At 38.8% G+C, this 23,263-nt stretch overlaps 1 protein-coding gene across 9 annotated transcripts in view; it reads right to left on the minus strand.

Annotated features, from left to right (window-relative positions):
- Positions 1 to 23,263, minus strand: part of SYTL2 (synaptotagmin like 2) — a 50,277-nt gene that overhangs the window by 20,945 nt on the left and 6,069 nt on the right. For 7 of the 9 annotated variants that reach the window (XM_027677503.1, XM_027677504.1, XM_027677511.1 and 4 more), the window contains 3 exons: positions 15,028 to 15,451; positions 6,432 to 6,580; positions 4,333 to 4,474 (listed from right to left, as the gene is read on the minus strand). In XM_027677503.1, coding sequence (XP_027533304.1) covers positions 4,333 to 4,474; positions 6,432 to 6,580; positions 15,028 to 15,128 — 392 coding nt within the window. In that variant the 5' untranslated portion in view covers positions 15,129 to 15,451. Of the gene's footprint in view, positions 1 to 4,332; positions 4,475 to 6,431; positions 6,581 to 7,884; positions 8,013 to 15,027; positions 15,452 to 23,263 lie in introns of those variants that run through there. The other 2 variants (XM_027677506.1, XM_027677508.1) reach the window with 2 other exon arrangements.

The raw sequence follows: 23,263 nt of genomic DNA on the forward strand, positions 1-23,263 counted from the left end.
TATAAGAAATTCTTTCAATTAAGATCTATAAAATTTATAGTTTGATAACATAAGTGAAGTTATTACTTGTGATAGTATGTATAGTCCAGATATGGCAAAATTAAAACAGCTAGAACAGACATTATACCAAGAATTATTTCATCTATTTGCAGAACGATGCAAGGTTTTTTTCCAATCAGATTTTTACAATTTGAGTTTATCTAAACATTTCAGATATGAAAAAGCATTTGTTTTTTGAACATGAAAGTTAGATGTGGATTTAAATATGGTCTTCATATAACAAGCACATTCAGGATCTTAATTTTGTGTAGAAAATATTGATATTAACCAACATACAAAGGGTCTGAAAATGAGTTTACCCACAATCCATACAGATGAGAAAACTGAACAAACAGTTCCAAGATATGCTGCATTCACAAGGCTAATCTAAGAGTGTATAAGGGCAAACTGATAAATACACACAGATTAAAAAAATTCCACACTTCAATTCAGCAAAACAAAGCACCAAGAACCACAATGAAGGCCCAAACCCCACACAGATTGGAGAGCAACCAAGAGGCAACAAGGCAAAGGCAGGAGCGAAGCTGGAGAAAGGAGTTGCAGATTTGCATGCATTGTAAATACATGGATTTTAAGAATTAGGTCTTTTGTGCAAGTTTTCACCTTGCAGAATTCTAGGACCCACAACTGTCACCTGTTCAGTGTAAGCTAAGAATACTTTCTAGATTAGGGAAGAAAACAACATCCAAATCTTAATTTGAAAGATACCCCCCGTTTTTTGAGATTCAGCATATAGACATATAGCATCACTCAACAGAGGCAATATTGACAGTCTGAGTCACCCTTCAAAAATTCATTCTGTTCGAGGTTACACCTTCAAAGACACTTCACATACCTGCCCTGTAAAGGTTCTGGTATGCAAGAAAATTATCACAGTGATATAACACTCAAGAAAGAAATAACTCATAGAAATAACTCATATTCATTATGGAATTCAGGTATTTGGGGTGTGGGGATAAAGATCACTATGCTGATTTTAAGAATATAGTTGTGATCTGATTTCTGTTCCACCCAGTATAGCAGCACCCTAATTCAACAGCAATTGAGCTGGCCCCAGGGCTGGATTTCATCCTTAGCAATCTACAAACAGGTCTACCAGAACTGAACTTTCTTTGCACTCAGTAAGAATTGTTTTGGTTTAAGAACAGGATCCAGAACAAAAGTAGTCTGAATAATTTGTTATCATATAACTTCTGGCCCCAATCCTCAGGTTAGAAGTTGTGTAGTTTAATGCAAAGACTGGAAGCCAGTCCTGGCCCAAAACACACTCTTAGAGGAAAAAGGTAAGAAAAGAAAAAAAATCCCAAACCATAAACCCCAAAATTCCCACAACCTTATCCTTAAAGCAGCACTTTAAAATGTTTTAAAAGTCCAACTGCTTGAATCACGGGTAGGTTTTGGACACCAGAAGCTGTGAACTCCCTTTATGCAATTCCGAGCTCCAGAATGATACTACGTTTGATCCTCTTAATTCTAGCTATGTTAAGACTATTGCATTGTAAGAGGAAGAGCCAATTAATTCCTTGTGGCTCCACTATATTTACAGTCAAATTACATGTTTGTAGACTTTTCCTTCCTGCTCCAACTGCTGGGGTTGTTTTCCCACTTTTCTCTTTCCCCTTAATTCCTGCTGCCATTAGAGACAGGCCCACAGCCATGACAGACCAGTTTCTTTCAAAGTCCAGTATCAAGAGAACAGAAAGGAAGAGTATTTTAAAAATGCATGGTGCCTCCTGCAATTTTTTGCATGCAATATTGTGTAGACTAACCTCAGTCATAGTGAATTAAGGCCACACTGAAATCACAAGCAATGAATTGCACAGTCGTGCCACATTCACTTGCTTCAGCTTTTGACATTTTAAAAGCAAATGATCCAAGGCATCTAATCAAGTATTTATGCAAAGTAAATGCAAGTAAGCATCCAGCCTGCATATGATAGACCAATTCCAAGGTACACTTCCAATTGCCTCATAAATCACTGGACTGTGTGAACTTGCTTTAGAGAGAAGATCTTGAGCTATTGGTGGAAGTACGAGTACACATGAACAAGGCATGCAGTACAATTTGGAGCAAAAGGCAGGAGAGAGTCCCGGACAATAATTATCAAGCTTTGCATGGCTGTGACCTGAAATAAGTCATCAAATCACCTCAAGCTGAAGACCACTCTCAAGTTGGTCATATTTCAAAAAATTGTCTACATATTCTTAAACCTTGTTATGTATTTTTGAAGAGGCTGTCCTGGCAATTCATGAAATCTATTCCACCTTATCAATCACACATAATTTGTGTGGAGTTGTAATGACAAGAATAGCATTACAAGGCTGTACTTCTTTCAAACTATCATCATTTCTTCCTGATGTGCAAGATGACACGCAATATTAAACAGCAGCATGTCTTGTGCTGTTCATAAAGAAATAACTTAATAGTAATCTCCTGAAGGTAAAAGCCATACTACATTTAGTAACAACTAACTCTGTCAGCTTGGGTTGAGAGGGAAAACAGAGCTCTTTCTTGTGATAAGCAACCTTTATCATCCTTACTGTACAGCTTCATTTTTTGGGATGTCTATAACAAAGCAGTTTATTTGACCTTTTTCAGCACAATAGGGTCAAGACAAACACCTCTGAAAGTCATAAAGGGTAAGAAAGACCAGTAACACAAACCAGAGTTGTTAAGACTTACACCAACCTTTGGTGTCATTCATTGCGAATGCGCATGCCCAGTTTGCAGACCATGGAAGTGAAAGACTCAATTGCTACTAGGTACTGTACAAATGCATAGTAGGAGACAAGCCTTACTGCAAAGAAAAAACAGATGAAGTACAGAGAAGGACTTAGAAGACAGACAAGAAAGTGAAAGGTTACAGAGCTGATCAATGGCACAATCCCAAGTAAAACAGTCCGATAAGAAGTAACTCTGGCTCTTACCTCACTCTGTTCTCTAAAAGCACAAACAATAGTTATCTGGGTTACACCCTGGTTCTTGTTTCCTCAATGGTGTTGAGGAATCTGACCACATAAAGACATTTCACTTCCACCTGCTGTCACCCTAGGTCTTTCAGCACTTTCCTTCTCAAATGCAGGCTTTTGAAAGGCTTTTCACACAGCCAGTGGATTACACATAGGTATTTTAAAGTCTGAGACAGACAAGTCTGTCTCAGATATCAACTCAGGCTATTTCAAAACAAAATAAAGCTGTTTGGGATGTTTACAGACTTGAAATATACTGATTTAATGTCAAATCCTTCGTAGTTCAGAAACTACTTATCATCTAGCCCTCTTTACAACTATAGTAACTCAGGCATATCCAAGCTGACTATCTTATCTCATATGGAGAAGCTCTGAAAGGAAGCTTCTCCATTCCAGAAAGACATTTACTTTTCTTGGTAGAATCTGACTCATTTTTCTGCAAATATCTAAATATTCTATCTCTTTCCACCTGAAATATGTTTGGTCCTCTTAAGAAGTCTCGGAGGTCTTAAACTATTGTACCCAAAAAACTGGAAAATTCTAAACAACATTTTCTTAGTCTCTGATTCTTCACGTGATATGAAGTGTTCAAAGCATGTGTGGATGTGGCACTTGGGGACATGGTTTAGTGGTGGACTTGGCAATGCTGAGTAAATGGTTGGACTTGATGATCTTACAGTTCTTTTCTAACCTAAATAATGCTATGATCCAAATTTAAAATTCAGGCTGAATCAATAGTCTTGTCTCATTAAGTAATTGAATTAAGAGATGCAAAGGTTGTTGTTCCCCTATTACTAACTGCAGAGGACTGATCATGGCCAGCCATTTTAACAAGAAAATCCTAGCCTCACTTCAAGGAACCAAACTAAACTGTGACATGAGAACACGTGTGGTCACAGCACCAAGCCTGACAGAGTTCAAGAAATGTTTGTACAATGCTCTCGGGCACAGGGTGTGACTCTTGGGGATGATCCTGTGCAGGGCCAGGAGTTGGACTCAATGATCTTTGTGGGTCCCTTCCAATTCAGCATATTCTGTGATTCTGTGGGACCATTCTATACTCCATTCACAACTTTTTCTGGGAAAAGGCAAGCTGAAGATTGTTCTGCATTTGAACATAGAACAATTAACAATGCATGACTATGTGCCTTTCACATGCAGAGATTTCTTGGACAATTCTCAGGGAACATTTAATAACCTTTGAAATAAGAGATAAGTACAATATTTTGGGTGGAACTTACAGCTCACAAGTTTCACTAGTCCAGATATATACATACTAGGAGCAATTAAACAGACAGCTTACCTTGAACTAATTTTCAATTGTTGTTGTTGTTCTTCTTGATGTTCTACAATGCCGTGTAAATCTGGTGGCACAAAGACTTCTTTATTAACATTGCTCACCCAGCTGGTCTTTGCTTTGCTCATTTTGTTCTGACTCACTTCAGCTAAAACATGAAATGAGAATATTGTTGTCTCCCATATGTTCATACAGGATTTCTTAAGAAGCAAGTACAAGTATCTGCGTGTAGTCCTACAGCTATTGTAAAGTCTGTTATATTGGAATTGTTTTCAGATGCAGATCTTGTGCCTTCTGAAGAATATTTTTTTAATGCTACTAGAATACTCAAATACTATTCTGAATACTTCACTCTACTATTTCAGATATATCTGTTGATCCTGCAGTTCTTGCACTAGATAGATATAAAAAATTCAGCCTCAGTGTCCTGAGGAAACAAAAATTATTAAACCATGGAAAACTGAAAATGTGCTGAAGTACAGTTAGTCAAGTCAATTATTCCCTTCCTACAGCAGTAAACTAGAAGTTGGTCATAACTCACTTAAGCAGAAGGTTAATCCTTTATGGACAGTATTACCACAAGAAGTTAAAAAGTTAGGTATAAACCAACCAACCAAACAAAAAGCTCCACCTCATTCAACAAATACAAATACATTTGCATTTCTTTTCAGGGTGGGACAGAATCCTATTCTGACAGCCACTTTCAAAGTAAAAACATTACATTATTTCCTCTACTGCTTTTTGCTCTTCTCCAAAAGTTTAGAAGAGAAGAACTTCTTGATGTACAAAAATAAGCAAGATTTTTATTCTCACTTTTGCTATCTGTAAATGTAAGCAAAAATATCTTGCCATCTCATGAGTCATTTAAACCAAGCAATCGCACAGAGTTCCTAATGTACCAATATTCCTCTTTGTTCAAGTAATAAGATTGGGATTAATTAACCTGTCTTTAATGTATTATGGATTTAAGTAGTTTCCTTTAAGCTATAAGTTACTGTGAAATTCAGCTAGAATTTTATAGCTGATTTCCATGACCTTCAAGTCCAAAACCAGCCAAAATCACAAACATACCACACTAACCAATGATAATTTTTTTTTTGCATTCTTTTCTGTTTCAGGCATTCTCATGTTAACTTAAAAACTCAAAGCACTAACTTCAAACTGACTAAACTGATATTATTCAAACTCCTCTCTGAAAACAAGGCTAACTTCTAGTTATAAAACCTATAGAAAGCAGTAAGCTGTAGTCCAGCCACAGTATTGAGAGAAGTATCTTACTTGCTTCCCTAGCATGTAGCAAAATCCCTCAATAGAACCTATAAAACTAAATAACACAAATATCAGTACAATCTGGTAAGCATAACGTAAGCCTTGTCCTTCTAAATCAAAAGGACTTAGTAGAATTAGAGGAGATTAGGAGGGGATGGAGGTCAATTTTTCAAAGAAAAAAAAATCACTTTCTGTACAAAGAATGATAAAATAGACCAGGACTCTTTAGATTAAGAAGTCAGATGCTAAGAGATTTATAATGGAGGTCTATAAAATCCTGTAAACAACATATTGTATATGTTTTGGTGACTATAGATTGACTGTTCACTCTCTCTCTCAGGGATAAAGTTCATGGTGACCAGGGCACTCACCATGATGTGGGCATGCTGGGTGTATTTAAAGTTCATGTGGACACAGGATGCCAGTTCTAGCTGCCAGAGTTTCCAGCACATATATTTCAGTTACTTATAACCACTATCTCTAGCTTGTGGTGCCTACCATTAAGCCTCCAAGGTCTCAAACTAAGCACCCAAAATCTTGCAAATCCATGTTAAAGAGCAATCTCCTCAATCTCTGATTCTTTGCATGTTCCTAAGTAGCTCACAGGGCCTCAGAAATGGAAATGAGAATGAGTCTAGAAGTGCAGAGAGCTTTTAATATACAGCATTTTGGGAGAGGAAAGCTTATGTTGTAAATTACATGGGAAGTCTCTTTTTTTTGCATCACTTTCTGCTTGTAGGGATACCAATATTCTTCTTGGATTTCACAGAGAAGTGTTGGAGGTTAGCTAAGTAAGAACCAGCCTTTCCAAAACAAAATACAAGCCAAATGCTTACCAACAGTGGCAGGCTTCCGGCGCATGGAAGCCCTAATAATGTCTGCTCCGTGTATCTTATCTCTGTGCCTCTTTGACTTCGCTTCATAAAACCACTGCCCACTCATATTCTTTAGCTGAACATCATCTTTGACTTTTTCTGGTAAATGCCTGAGGAGGACAAAAATGGATAAATTAGATATACACACAAAATGTATTTACCTATGTGAACAGAATAAAAGTCAGAGTTGTTTGTTTTGAAGAGCTGGGTTGTGTTTTGCTTGTTGAATTTTTTACATGCTGTCTCAGCATGCTAATTCCATCTTTTTACCTGTTACTTTCCTTATTTATTTATGAAGGATGACAATGATCTGGACAGGGGACAGCCTCAGCCTTCTTCCTTCAACCGATGCTCTGAGGGTAACTCTTTAAATATAAAAAGCTTCACTATGAGAAACACTCAAGCAGAGACAGCTCTGGAGAAGTCTCCAGTAACTGCAGATCTTGACTTCCTGCCTTCAAAGGCCAGTTTTCCAAGATTAAAACTAAGATAAGCTAGCAGAACAGCTTAAGTAGTCTGTACCAAAACTAAGAGCATGGCTACTTCGGGGCTCAGAAGATGCCTCTTCAGGGTTTTCATGTGACACTGCTTTTACACACACACTCCAAATGTGGTCTGGAAGCATGATACCATTTTTTCCATAAGTTACACAAATCCTTATATGAATACAATGAGTTACAAAGGAAGACATCATCCCATGGAAGTAACAACAAAATAAGTTTCTGCCATTTATTAATCTACATATATCCATCATGTGAACTGCAGCCATTTTAAATACTGGGAGACAAATTTTTAATAATTTGATTTCAGGCTTCAGGGTCACCCTGCTTTTATGAAGCACACTTGAACAGAATAAGGAGTTGCTGTGTCCAATTTGAAAACTTGTTTTCTTTCCCTGTTAGGCATATATCATATTAGGCATATGCTTATACATGGCCTGGAGACTAACCTGCAGACCGGGAAAGTTACTACACAGATTTAGACAGTGCTTAAACAAAAAAAGTCAAGTCAAGCTTTACCTTCCCACTTCATTTATGCCCTTTCCTTAAGCAAAACAAGCTAATAACAGAGCCTAAGGGAGAAACCAAAACAACTCCAGTTACTGAGGCTTTCAGGCTAAACACAATCCTCATTGCTGTGGGACAGTACTATCTTCCACAGGCCTGGTGGACAACCATGAATGGTTTGTGTTGAAAGGGACCTTTAAAGATCATCTAGTCCAATCCCAAAGAGGTTCATGACAGTTTTACATTTCTCAGGAGTTTAGGAAACAGAACTTCTAGTGCAATCAAGTAACTATGTTGACAATCCTTCAATTATAGGTTGCAGATTTCACTATCAAATACAGACAAACATTCACAGCAGAGAAACAACACGGAGCCAGTCCCTTACCACTAAGATAGACCGTCCTTACCTGTCACTCAACTATTCCATCTTTGTATGGCCAGAAATAAAAAGCCTAATTTGAATGCATCAGCTAAATTATAATTTGAACTTAAACTTCTTTTTGAAAACGCTGTCAAAAGTTAGTCCCTCCAGGCATGTAAATAACTTGTCTCAAATCACCTACATACAGTTGAGGCTGCCAGGAGTTGAGGTCACCACTGCCAGTTTTAATGCCAAGATTCAACAGTCCATAGAATTACTGTACTATTTAAAATTTGTCCCTCCCTCTTGCTTATAACTCCATGTGTCTTTAAGAGCCAAAATATGCACTTCTCTTATGCTGCAGGTCTTTTAAGTTGGAGTAGGAACACAATAGTAGCTTCACTGTCCTCAAGCAAATAAATTGCTCAGGTATGTGCCAACTCCTCATTGCTCAGACAGTTTATGAATACAGCCAGCAGGAACAGTGGAAATATGGAAGGCAAGAACTTTTTACACAGATGACTGCATCTCCCTTTCACCTTCTTTCCCACTTGTTATTTGCCTTCTCAGAACAGACACCTCTTAGGACGAGGGACTGGCTTTTCAGCTATTTGTACAGCCTGCAGGGTAGCAGAGCTCTGACCACAGCCAGTGCTTCAGGGCATATGACAACATATGCCAAGGGAGGTTCTCTAGTGGGAAGGTACTGAGTCACAGGACAAGTATTCAACGTCCTTGCCCTGTTTGATTCAACCTTTTCACCTCGGACACTGCTCACCCCTTTTCCCTTTGTATTCAGCCACTGAAACTAGGGTGTGGTAGGAGACCTTTCCAAGTCAGCTCAGACCAGATCAAGCTCAGCTCCACTGCAGAAGTGAGCAGGATCACAGGCCTCTCAGCTGTCTCAGCCTACTTACCTGCTTGTTGGACTCTCAGATCTATGACTGACTACATAACACAAGCAGATAGAGACAGAGGCGTGGACTTGTCATAGCTCTAGACTCACTAAATATCACCCATGGCCCATGCAGCTGTCATTTTGGCTAGAAGTGAACGTCAAGCACTTTGCTCCCACCGCTGCTTGTTGCCTATGAAAGTTAGTGTGCCTTAACTGCACCAGCTCAACAGACATTCTAGACTTTGGGAGATAACTGTGCTTGCTAGCAGAGGTATAAGTGTGCTCTCAATTTACACAGTACTTCCTTTACAAATGACCTACCTGATGGGGCTTGTATGGTAGGAACAGACAGATATTCACAGCAGCTGACTTCCAAACAACTTTTGCCTTCTCTTCTCACCTTGAAGCTTGGCTTACTTGTCTCTTCAAAAGAAGTATTTAGCCTCTCAGTCCCATCTTTTGAGGAACTAAGAGCAACATCAGTATTAAAGCTATTCCCGGGCATTCCCCAGCCACAAACAAAGAAACAGAGTTCCATTATCAGAAAGACAGTTAGTTCTAGGTCTTGGCAGGGAAAAAAGTTTTTAAGCCACCCATGTTCACCAATATATCGTAATCTTGTAACCCCAGCAGCTGTTTTTGAGACAAATGGGAATTTTTACAATGCTAGTTGAATTCTCAAGGTTTACTACAAGCAGGCCTTAGCAGTAATATCAAACTGCTTGCACTCTGTGGGCCTGTTTCACTGTTAGGAATTAGATTTAGATTGTTGTTTACCTTGAAAGGAACTGTGGAGAAATCAGACTGCAGCCATGGTTTTCCACAGCTTCCATGGCTCCTAGCACACCACAAGAGGATTAGAAGCCAACAGTTGATTCTATGCCAGCTCCCCAGTTAACAGAAAGGCTAACCAAGTTGTCATTACATTTTTCTCTTTGTGATCAAAGAACTACTAGGCATCCAGATCAAGATTCAGATTGCAGGCTTAGTTGCCAAGTTTGCAATTAGGAGAAAATGCAGTAACAGCTTTACATATGATGTGAGTGGTCTGTTAAAATGCCAGTTAGCCTATACTGCACTTTTCAGAGTGAAACAGCGTAAAGTCATAATGAAGCTAATGCCTATTTCTCCTCTAGGAACATAAAACTCAAGGGAAACTGTAGGGAAAATCATGCTTACTGATGAAGTACTCAATTTAGAGGTTAAAAAGCATTGTAAGTGTCTACTTCTTCCCTTAAGCACACTCTTCTACTATACAAAATAAGCTCTATCTACCCTGCTTCACTAGCAGTCCCAAAAAAGCATCATTCAGTCAAATAATCTATCTGCTACTGGTAGACAAATTATCAGTCAACACTGTGGATAAAAGATATCAGCCCATTTCCCAGTATAGTCCAATGCCACATCTATTACCAAGACCAGTAAAATCTCTTCCTTAATCCCAGTTATCTCATCAGATTAAGATAAAAACAGTAGTTATACCTACTAAAATGTCAGCCCACTAAAAGTTAATCAGAAGTCCTTAGTAAACCACTAGAGGCAAGTGAATTATTTCAGAACTAGTATAAAAAAAGGCTTGAGCTTCAATTAATAACAATTAATTTGTACTTCTCTTATAACCATACATCTGAGCAGTGAGTGAGAGCAGATCCTGCTTGACAAGAGGGGTTGCAAAGATGTCTTACTTTGTATTTTCAGCAAAAGAGTTCAAGCCATCTAATTCTTAGTCTCTTACAATAAATCAACCAATCAATCAATAAATCAATCAATTAAATTATTTTTTATCACTAAAGGGTACCATTATTTTCAGATTAAAAAGATTTGCTCACATTATAAGCAAGCTACTTGTTGACACAAGCATATGACCTAAAAATAGAATTAATATGCCACAAAGAGAGTTTAGGGGTTTTTTTCATGTTTTTAAAATCTGTTCCACAAGAATTGTAGGATGTGTTTACTTATTAGTTGCACTTGCTTACTACTGGACTAATTTGAATTCATGGAGGCTTAAGGATAACCTCAGTATCTTGACAAGAACCTCAGAATCATGTTACAAAAGGTGATGATCTGACAGGATCTTGTCATATCCTTAAGCCTTAAATTTAGATAAAGTTGTTATTTGTGGCATCCCCAATCCTAAGTAAACTTTCAAAAAAAATTCAGCTTGAGTCAGAAAGCGTGTTGGTCAGCTTAAGACACTTCAGCTAGACACAAAGTTCAGTGGTCAGGACAGAATGCAGAGCACATACAAACATATCGTGCTCTTGCCTTGCCTGTAAGCCACACCTCTTTAACATATTGTTTTTCCATTTACAGATGTTCAGACTTTTATCATGAAGTAGTGCAAATGATATAGAAAGGATTTTGTAAAAAAAAAAGGAGCAGAGAACTCATAAAATGAACATTTCTGCTGAGTTCACCTTTGGAAAGAGTCCCTAGGTGTTGTATGACAGGGTGATTCTCCAAAATTCTGAAGTTATAATCAGTGCTTTATTACTTAACTGTGCAGACACTACCAAGCTACCACAGTCATCTGAGTGAGTATTGAGGACACATTTGGAAAATTTCTAGAACATTTGGAAGAAATAATTGGAGGAAGAGTAGGAAAAATGGGCAATTCTTTTCAAAAATAAGGTTAGTTTTGACAGCAGCTCTATCTTCAGTCAATCCTTTAAACTTCATCTCACACCCATGTTCAAAATTGTCTCCATCAAGAGCCTTGCCTGTGTTAAGCACACCCTCAAAACTGTCACATCTAACAGAAAAGTATTTTATGAAGATTTTTAAGAATGTATTCTGGTGACAGTCACTGAGTGTCATTTGCACACTTTAGTGGTAAGTCTGGTTACCCCAGTACCAATATTAAGCTCACCTTGATACCTTAAATATATCCCATCACAAAAAAAGCACCTTCCTTCTAACAGAGTACGATATAAGGATTACTGCCTTGAAAAGTAAATTAAGAGGATATCTGTTAAAGCTGATCAGAATCTAAAATGCATTTACAATAGAGTTTCAATAGCCACCCACTCCCAGCAGAATCAGATCCCTGAAGCTTTCTCTTTTTTTGCAATGCCACACCAATATATGTATCAAAGGGGTTTGGCACACAGCAGTCACCACCCACCCACCACACAAACAACTCCACATCAGAATTTCCCCTATCATTAACCTCTTTCAGTTTACACAGGGAGCAAACAATCCCAAGCACAGGCCACAAGAGCACTGCCAGGAGGTTCTGTAGGGAAGGGCTGACAGCCACAGCAGAGATCCCTGTCACAGAAGCAACCACAACAGCTTTCTGCTTCAGACATGCTGGTGCCAGAGGCCAGCCACTCCACCACAGAAGAGTCACCCAACCACACTCCACAACTTCACAGACAGATATATTTCTGCTCACGTTACTGTCTCCAGAAAGGGCTCAAAATTATTTTAAATCTGAAGCACACATCTGTGAAAAGGGTCCTTAGGGGCTATGCTGAAGGTACTGCCAGGAAATTCAGTTATGCACTTAGCCCACTCACTTGTTCAATGCTGGAACAGGGCATATCAGAGATTCCTGGACAGGAATGAGGACAACAACAACAACAAAATAAATAAGTTGGTAATATGCTGAAAACCAGCTTCTAGTCTTGACAAGCTGTCACTTGACTCTCGCATTTTAAGTCTTTTCCCCCTTCCCCAGCAACACTGCCACTCAGTGACTGGCAGCAGCTCCTGGAGCAATGAAGCAAAGAGAGGCATCTTCTTTTACTAGGAATAAAAAAGGATGCAATGTTTTTTGCTTCCATTGCATCACACCTGCTTGTCATCTGAGATTTCTTCATCAGCCTTCTGCCACTGAGAAAAAAACACCAGTATCCCCTCTCCTTTGAGACAAGCCTCAGCAGAGGTGAGAGAGGAAGCAGGCATGCTGTTCCCAAAGCAGTGCTGTTCTAAACCTATAATCTTGATTCAGCCCAACACAAGAGGAGCTGCAGAATGGGGCAAACACCTTTTACAGTATTCAGCAGGCCAAGAATTAAAGCAGACTGCCTTAAGGAGGCTGCAGACCAGCCTAATCAGTGCAGTTTTACTACAGATTAGCAACACTGGGAACTGTTAGCAGGGAAGTGACTTTATCAGGTGACTTGTAAAATTCCACTAGGAAGTTGCTCAAAGAGGATTTTGTCATGTTACCAGTTTGTCCATGCTCCAGGAACATGGCCCAGATTATGAGAATATCCTTCAAACCTCAAAAGTTTTTCTAGAGGGAAAAAAAATCACATTAAAAGACTTCCATTATATACACATACAAACAACACTTTATCAGGGTGTGATGTTTGAATGATGACAGTTGATCCCAGCTCTTGAATCAAGATCCCATGTGTGCAAGGTTGCAGAATCCAAACTAAAATACTGCATCTCTTTGGCTGGAGATATAATTCAAATAGTGTTTTAATATATAAGATATAAAAAGCAAGCTCCATGTGCCAAAACTAAGCAGAAAAATCCATTTCATATATAAGCTTCCAGCTTCTCAGAAGTTATAATATTCAGAAACCAGAGGACACATTTTATTGAAGAAACAAACAGGCTGATTACAGGCTGCTACAACCTGCAGTCTCTTGCATTTTCCACCACACCCTCTTGAACTAGAATTACAAATGGCAAAAGTGAAGTTACATGGACAAAAATACTTGTTGACAGTCCTTTCAGGCCACTACTGAGAGTGACTTTTTTGAATTTCTGTTCCAAGACGGGTTCCTTTCCCCAAATGCTGTTTTCAAACTCACATCTACAATTACTTTGCCTGAACACTTTCAGATCTGGCACTGATGTAACATTCCAAGACTAAACCCAGTGTTTTTCTATGTAAAGTAAATAAAATGCCAGTTCTATTACAGGAAAGTCAGTTTACTGTTTTTTAAAGCAGAAGACAAAACTATATGGTAAAAACATCGCCTCAGGTTGCATTAAGATGGGGGGGGAGGGCAGGGGTGAACATTGCCCGTAATGATTTTTCCCTCAGCCTTCAGTAAAACAAATGCCTTGAGAGGAGAAGTTTTTTTAACCAGGAGAAGCTATTTACCCTTTATTGCTCTTACACTTAAAAGAAGTAAGAAGAATAACTCTATGAAATGATGACCACATGCTGATAAAACAACTTCAAGGCTTCACAAGCATATGCAGCAAAATGAATAATGCTCTTAGGGCAAGTGGCAGAGTGCTGTTTCCTTTGCAGGGTATAGGGTATGCCTACACAGAGGCCATTTGTCAAAATAACCTTTCTCACCAGAAGAGAAGCATCAGAGATGCATCATGGTTGGAATAATTTCAAAACAATTAAATTGGAAATAGAGGACTTAATGAAGAACATCACAACGAGAAGGAATCTTAGACAAGACTACCAAATCAGTGAGAGAAAATCCTACCTTCACTGAGACCTGTAAACATTTATTTGTGTTATAGCACTTTGAGTTTTCTGCACCTCAGGCTCCCTTTTTCATTATATGTTCACTTATTGTTTTATGTACCTTGTAATAGATAATTTCCTTCACACTGAAAAAAAAAAAAGAGCTGACTACTAAAATCTTCACTCTTTAGGAGGCAGCTATCAGCTGAAGCAACTATTTGACTGATATTTATGCCTGTGTAGATGACTTTTTCAAAGTCATATGGGCAACGCTGCTTTCCTTGCATGCATTTCTACTCACAGCAGTTACCAATAGTAGCTCCAGGAAAACCTCCTAACACATAAAACACTCCAGAGTAACAACATATTGCTCCATCTGTGACACCACAGACAAAATGAGAATTTTTATGCAAAGACTTCTCTTGGCAGTAGGGCAGTGTTGATACCTCTTCTGGACTGCAGCTCCAATATATTGCACCTCATGTATTTGAGGTATAACTTTAGCATTCAGACATATTGCTGACTGCAACCATACTTTTTGTTTATTTGGGGTGCTAGTGCTCCTTTTGAATCAAGTCCCTCTGCCTATCATGCATTAGTTCATTTTGCAGTGGTTTTGACACTTGCAAATTGAATTGTCTTCTGAGGAAACCAAGGCAGATGCGTATCCAGGCAGATGTATACCAGGTGTTCTTGGCTCCTTAGGGAATTGTAAGGGTAGAGGCATTTAATCCAGAGACTACGCTAAATCTAGCCCAGAGTAAAAAAATCTCCAAACCACATATACTGTGGAATACGGGGCCCTTAGCAAAAATTGTTCTAATCTGCTCCTGAGTAACTCAGTGTATGAACTATGTAGGTCTTCCCAGGACAACCCAGGGTGATGGATCCCTTACCTGACTCTCTCTTCTTCAGCTCTTTTAAGTTCTGCATCCCGTTGCAGCACCTTCATTATTGCCTCTTGTTCCTCCTCTGTTAGAAAGCTTAGGTCAATCATCTTGTTGTGTGTGTAGGGGCTGGTAAATCCTGCTGAGGGTAGTCTTGCAGCCTGCTTTAAAGTCAGAGAAGAAAAGTCTTTTTCAGCAGGCACTGGGAAAGCTGGACTGGGTTGTAGTAAGTGTTTTAAAAAGTCCCAAATGTTGCTTTCTTGCAGCACAGTATATGTGTGCTTCCCTAGAAGAGAGACTTTTGGGAAAGTGTTGCATTCCTGCTTGCCATAACAATGATGTCTTCTCAGCTGGTCCTCTCAGCTCTGCTTCCTGAAGTAACAGTTCATTGACCCAGCATATCCAGTGTTTGAGAACAAACAAAACACATCCCCTAAAAAAGAGACGAGGAAGAACAAGTTGTAATATCAGGGATCAGGCAAGTAGATTATGTATGCATTTTTAATTAAAAGAAACAAGTTTTTCAGTGTGATTAAACTACTTTATGAAGTTCAAATGGTCACTTCAAGTCAAACCTGTTTTACAGGCCTCTTGAACAAGGTGGCCATGAAAATATATTCCTTCCCAGTATGGCAACTCACACCCTAAAACACAAAATCAAGTGTCCTTCAAATGGTACATTTTAAAATAACTGCATTTTAAGTTGTCCTTTAAGTTAGCAGAACAATTTGGAGGTGGGGGAAGGGGGAAAACCAAAACAAAACAAGTCAAGAGCACTTATCACATTCATTTAAAGTAAAAAAAAAAAAAAAAGAAAGCCCAATCACTGTCCTACAGAACATACAAAATGAATGTGAAATAATTTCTGCATAACCATCATGAGTATGTGGAACTACAAGTCATGTAGTAACATGAACATCATTGCTTTGTATGAACTAAACTGCATTTGCAAGCAGTAATGTGAAATACTGTTCTGCCTCTGTTTTATAGGCCATGGTTCCAGAGGATTATTCACTTACAAGGCAATTCCAACTGTCAAAGACAAAAATGTCTTCCTCAAAAAAATCTCAGAGAAATTAAGGACGTGGGGTGGGGGACGGGAGTCAGTTGTGTCTGGGGTGGGTTGTCTTAGTGCCTCAGGATTACAGAACCATGGGTGTAACAAAGCGAGAGAAAAAAGAAATAGCTTGAATTTAATGTAAGTCTCAGAAGTATCCCTAGTGCCAAACCTGGTGAGAAACAGAAGAGATGTTTTTACTGGACAGGTCTTTGCATTAGGCAGCTCAGTCACAGCCCTTCAAGGTTGTGGGTGTATTCCTTGGGCCCTTGTGGACTGACACTGTCATCTGGCAGACAGGATGCTGACATCATATCGAGCACTAAAATCAGGCAACAAGTCCTTACGCTTGCTCCCCTGGGCTACAAATGTCAACCAGATTATTAAAACAAGATATTGGCACTGGCAGCACTCAAAGGGAAACTTAATTTCTAAAAATAATGGCATTTCTTGCATATCTGGAAGGCAGCTGCAGCCATGTTTACGATTATCCCCCCGACAATTCCAACACCAAACCACCTTGTGCATGTGGTCATGTTCGGGTGCCATATTTATCTCCATGATTCTCATTGTGATTTTGTTCCATGAGGTTGATGTAACAGTATCTCTAAAAACCTGCTTCTGTAACTTCATTTACACTTAGAAAATGACAGTTTTATAATTAGACAAAAGTGAAAAGTGCTTACTGTAGGGCTACCGACAAACATAACGATCCTAAATTTGTTGAGTATCAACAACGGTATGAACTCCATCTTATGAACAAGTATGGATATCTGTTTCAACTCTTATGTGGAAACTTTCCACACCAAGCAGCATCTGCAGTGCTAATCCAAAGCCCTGGATGCTGGCTGAATGGCAAGGGCACAGCCAACGACAGTCACATAAGTTTATGTTGCAGCTACAAATCATGGACAGCTGACAGCTATGAACTAGAATTATCAAATATTTTTCGTGTAAATTGGGCAAGATTCTTGCCCAAGATCAACCAAGTCTGCAAGAAAGCTATTGTAGGGAAAAACATCATGTCTTTAAGTTAAAGAAGGCTGAAAGAAGTGTTACGCTGTCCAATTATATTAATTTAAAAATCTAAAAGAAAGAGTTGATCAGGCTGCAGACTTCATTGAAGCCTCTCAGTACACAAATCAATTAAACTAGTGGAAACAGAACTTCAGTTCTCCCCAAATGAACAACAGTTTGCAAGGGCACATCCACAGAGGCTGTGAGAGGTCACAGCAAGCTGCACTACTACTAAACTTCTCAGATACCATCACCCTGTAGAGCAGTTTCTTCAACTAAGGTTGCACTCCCACTTTGTTTTCAATGAGAGGCAAGATACCTCCTACCCTGGCAGGCTCCTCTTCACCATTTTTTTCCTGGTAGATATCACACAACAGAGCAAAACACAGCTCTGTGAACTGTGGAACCAAGTTTAACATAGTGACTATGTCTGTCTTAACTGAAGCACATTCTCCTCACAGCTCTCCAGAGGAGAATCCTACATGAACTCTTATTTCCTGGTCTGCTTGCACTCATCCTATATTCAGATTTACATAACACCACAGAAGTTGGTTTCACTTCCACCTTGGATTACAATAAAAAGCTCCTCCAGTCCTGAGTAGTGCAGCTGAGACCCTTTAGATTCCTTTGCAAAGCTAAGAACATAATGCTTCATTAAGCCATGTTTAAGTGCCTGAAAAACTGGCCCCTGATCTCACTTATTACGCAGCTGAAAAAACTAGTAACAATGAGTTAGAGTACTTTCTCCCCCTTTAATATGTACCATCCACATAGTGCAAATTGTATCACAATTAACTATGATAAAGGTTTTAGTCACTGGAACTATACCAATCACAAACTGAAACTAGAGTGGTTTCTAATGTCTTCATGAACAAGAAGAAAACCTCTTTCTGTCTGTGATGTACTTAGCCAGTCTCATAAGACTGGCTGATACAAGTTACTGCAAGGCTGGCTTTCTGCAAAAGATTATTAGCACTGATTCTAAACACAGACGGTAAAAATTGCTGGCTTAAATTGTAGCACCTGTCCTAAAATCTAAGGCTAATTTAAAAATAAAATAAAAGTCAATGCCTTCATCCACTTCAAGTCACCCACTACCATCAACCCAACCTCAATTCTTTTATTTCTTTTGAAAATCTTTTCTCCTAAAAGCTTCTATACAAGCCAGGAAGAACTGATAGTTCTCAACAGTTTGTTTGGTACAACTGCAAATTCAGTGAGAAGCTCTTCTTTGACAGGAAAGTTTTCAGACACAAGTGTCAAATAAGACTGAAAGATCTGTGTCAAACTGATTAAATCACAGAAATCAATAGAAATACCACATTGACTGATTTCTGAAGAAAGGCTCTCGTGCTATAGACTAACATTTTTGAGACATGGCATATTTGGCATGATTTTTTTCTTAAACCTTAAATTCTAGTGAAACCACACCAAAATGTTCCCTTTTATAAAAGACTTCTAATCCCTGTAATAAACAGGAATCTGAAATTATGGTTTATGTTACTCATGCATGAAAGCTTCTACATTTTGTCAATAAAAGAAACAGAAAGAAGACTCAAAATATAGTTTTCCCTACACACACTGTTAAGCCGCTCACAGCTTCCAAGTGGCTTAGGCCAGTCACTCATTCAAAAATTTTATCTTGCAAAATTTCACAAAACCTCTCAGGCAGTTTTCAATTTTTTAAAGTAAGGCTTCACATTTTCTACAACAGAAATCATAACAACTTTATCTGCAAAGACAACTTTATCTGCAAACTCGTTCATCCAACAGAGAGCTCTGTTTGTCCCCCTTTCCCCCCTCAGCCCCTTTCTTCCAAATACAAAATGGGAAGGTTAATTTGAATACTGTATTCCAAACAGTAATGGATATTACAGTAAGAGGTACCACAATAATAGTTTATATTTTAAAGCTTTTACTCAGTGTATACCTATGGGATGTAATGAGAGAGGCAAGGAAAAAGTTGGAGTAGTTTGCCATGGCTGACATTGAGTTCACCAGTAGGATCAGAAAACAAACAGGAAAACCCCAGAACCAGCTGTTCCATTTAAACCAACAAGATTTCCTTTTGCATGCAGAAACTGCATAATATCCTAAATTTACATTGCAAACCTACTTTTCCAAGTGGTCGTTGTACAGTAGACCTAAGTGCTAGAGCTTTGCTCAGAGAATCTGTCTTGCAGCCAATGCCTTCTAACAAGAGGAAGAAGGTGACAGCCAATCCTACTTTTCTCGCTGCTTCACACACCTATTTGTGCCAACTCCTTCAGTTGCACAACTACCCTTCAGGCCTGGCTGATCAGCAACTCTTCGCTGTACGCGTCTTCACCCCGTAAAACATTCAGCTACAAGTAACCTACTGCCTCTTAAAAATAAGAGTGTTTGCGTTTATGCATTGGAAAGCTACACATCTTCCTAACTTTATTTCTCCACTGCTACAACACATCAGCACCAGCAAGGAGGATGAGTTGGAAGTCCACACATAAAGCAACAGGAAGTTGAGGAAGATAGATAAATGGAATTGTGCAATATAACAATTTGCATCTGCAGAGAAACTCATTCTCAGAAGTAATGAAGTTTGGCCTACACCCGTGCTCAGGAAATAATAAACCTTTATTTTGAAGCAAGGAAGCACAGAGGAACACTAAGAGCAATCAGAACTTTGCAGAATTGGCCCCTGAAAACCTGGGAGGTCACATTAGGCAGTAACAGTACCTCTGACTATGAGCCCTACAAGATACAGCTTTGCAACAACAAAGTCATCACAGTCTCCTGAAAAAATGTCATTCTCCAGCGAAATTTAAGCAGTGCACTACATTCATAGGTAACTCAGCACCATCCCAGGTTTAGAGAATATAAATTTTCTGTAAATCCCATTAAGGGAGAACAGCTAACTTGGCTAAGTGCGAGTATTGGCACAAGCACAAATGGTCATGAACATATTTGTGCAGAAGATCAGAGGATTAGGGATTTCAGTTCATGCAGTGGAGAAAGAAAAGCTATTAACTTTGAAGATGGACTTAAGTTATCATTCAAGGGAGTTTTAAACACAGTTGCCCACAGTGGTAAGGACGTGAACTTAAAACAAGTACAAGACCTGTTGTCATTTTAAGTCTTGAAGACACAGAAAGGAAAAGATGAGCCAGTAAGATATGCATGTCTGTAGCCAATCCAGCTGCTCTAACAAGAAGTGTTATCAGAGCATTTCCAAAATTATAGCACTACAGCGTACACAGCATATCACATTTCCAACAGTCTCAGACATTAATTTAGGGAACACTATTTGCCTATATGTATGTTTAGTCAGTGGGAGGTAGAGAAGTTCTTATCTAGCTCGTGAAGTAGGGAGTGTTGGTGGAACAGGAAACTCTGCAGAAGTGGGGGATATCTATGGTGAGACCAGCTCCAATGTTGCCTTATTAACACAGTGGTGCTTCATTTTATTCCAGTAATAAGCATGTCTGTTCTTCTGTTAAGGAAAAGAATCTACTTATCTGCAATTCTAGGACCAGATAACCACTCAAAACAGCCACAACAGGGAAAAATTTAAAAATTATGCACAAGCTTTGCTCACACCTTACCCTTGCTCAACAGTATCAAAATGATCTTTGTTGCTTTTAACCTGTAAGATAGTTGCAGACTTAAGATACTTTCACTGACAGCCTTACATAATGATGTTCAATCAGCTTAAGGAGGAAGAAATTCAGCTGGAGTAATACAAACACTTGAGAAAAGTTCTCTTTTTCTCCAGGAACGTCTGATTTGCTGGTCCACGTGACTCTCTCCCTGTGATTTCATTTTATTCTTGTTTGGTAAGACCTTAAGACCTTCATCACTTTGAAGACTATAAGGACAATTTATTCTGAAGAACAGTTAATAACAGAAAGAGGATAAAAGTTAACAACTGGATATTGGAAGAGAAAAGAATAATTTGCTTTGATTGTGGCCTAATCCCTCTAATCATATATGGCAGCTTGCCATTTCTTTCACAGGTCTTGGATACTGCCAGCGCTGCCTAAGAATGTCAATCTCTATACCTATTATGATATACAGTCATTAGGCCAGCAGTATTAAGAGGATGTGGTCTCTGGAGTAAGAGGCTCATAAGTTAAAGAGAAGCCACGGAGAAACACACTTAAATATTTCTTTTTCCCGTGACCACTGCCAGACAAACTGTAGATGTCGTGCCATTTATTTCACATTGCCACAAATATAAAACTACTAAAAAAAGTAAACTTCAAGAATCTTCAAAATTACAAATTCCACCACATTAATATCAATAACATCAGCACATCATCAAATCAAGTTATATTTCCTTGCACATCATATCATTGGTACTTCATTCTGGTCTAGTTCTGGTAGGTGCATTGATTGAATTAGTTCATTAGTTCATTTAAAAGAACTTCATTCTTCTAGTTGCTAATGCTTTTCATCAAGAGTTAAAAAACAAAGAATATCTTCTCAGGATAAGGGACTTGAAATATAGTTATGAAGGTGACTCAATCCTCTAGATCTCTGAAGGCAGAGCACTGCCATTTGGGTAACAAATATTCTCATCTCCCTTTACAGAGGGACTAGTCTCCTTCCAAAAGCAGAAGCCTGAAGGGCTCACAAGACTCAAGCTCCCATTGTTACTTTCTCATTCTTCATGCCAACATTGGCTTTAGATGCAGACAAGGTCCAGCTTAAGAGCATGGTTTTATGTCTTGTTTGCATATAGATTTAAATAAAACACTAAAACCTTTAAGAGAGATTGGAAGCAAACCAATTACTTTGGGAAGTGTCTCCTCTCCATACATATGATTATCTGACACACTTCTGCTTTTAAAGGCTAGCTCTTTCTGAATGTTTTCCCAACATATTTACAAGACAGATTCCAATTCTAGCAAGGAAGTTCCATAAGAAACAGCCAAAAGATTGCCTGCCCTCTCCTCCTTCACTGAAAAAAAAAAAAGAAAAGAAAAAAAACAGCCAACCTTGAAACTCCTAGTACAAGTAACTGATTAATTCCTTACAAAGGTTTTGTTAAGATGCCAAGGCCTTCCTTGCTTTTTTACAGCAAAGAAGTGCTCATGTTCTTCTTCTGGACACTTGCCATCTTAAACATACGGATTCAGAGTGAAAGATAACAGTGAGAATGTGACAACAGCACCTCCATTCCCTTCTCACAAACTTTTATTGCAGGATGAAAAATGCACCTTCTATTTCTCTCAGCTGAAGCATCCCATAGAGAACTTTTACATAGCACCAGGAGCTGCCAAATCCCTTTCCTTTTATTCCATTACCCCATTTTTCAAAAAGGCTAATGAGCACTACATCCATTATATACTAGGAAGTCCTTAAAAAAAAAAGTGGGGGGAACAAAACAAAAAATTATAAAAAAGGCTAAAGAACAAATGTTGACAAGTTTAGATGTTGGAGACTTAGGAGAGCTATCCTACCTTTACCTTTCTTCCTTGCTGTCCAGCAAGCATTGGGTACTTTTTAGCTAGGATTCTCTTCCGGAAATTGTACTATTGGAGAATGGAAGTGTACAAAACTGTGACTAATTAACAAGTATTTCCTGTAAGTGGCTACTGGGAAGTGACACACTTCCTGCATCTTGGTTAGATAATCTTTTCTATCTGAAAATTAAGAACCAAATTGCAGTTTACAGTCACTGGGTAGTTCTGATTCTTTGCTAATGCAGGCTGTCCAACAAGAGAGGCTAGCAGCACTGATGAAATTCATGTTACAAATAGCAGACATGGATTTGCAGTCAAATACTTAGACTAATGCTAAGTTGAGCTGACAGTAAGATAGTTGGTAGAGCATTTTCAGCCTTGAACACCAATTGGAAGACTGAAGTATACAATTTCTGAAGAAACTTTGAAAGAGATTTATTTCAAAGCCTGTGCACATGACTTCTCTGATGCTTTCTATCTTACTATTATGTGATTCCGTTAATCAGCATCTGTTGCACCCCTGTGAGTCCCACTCTCACTCCTCGAAGTCAAGGTGATGAGTTAGTTGAGCAAGGACAGCCACCATCACTGACAGACCAATTTTCCTCCACTATGTTTGTAAAACTAGGAACTTGTGGGTTAACAAGTTGCCCCTTCTATGCATCTCTTTGATCTGCTCTAAAGCACTGTCACAGCCATCTGCTCAGGTCACTGCTGGTAGCACATT

Source organism: Neopelma chrysocephalum, unplaced genomic scaffold (genome assembly GCF_003984885.1).
Source record: "Neopelma chrysocephalum unplaced genomic scaffold, ASM398488v2 Primary Assembly neopelma1_43, whole genome shotgun sequence".
Taxonomy (NCBI): domain Eukaryota; kingdom Metazoa; phylum Chordata; class Aves; order Passeriformes; family Pipridae; genus Neopelma; species Neopelma chrysocephalum.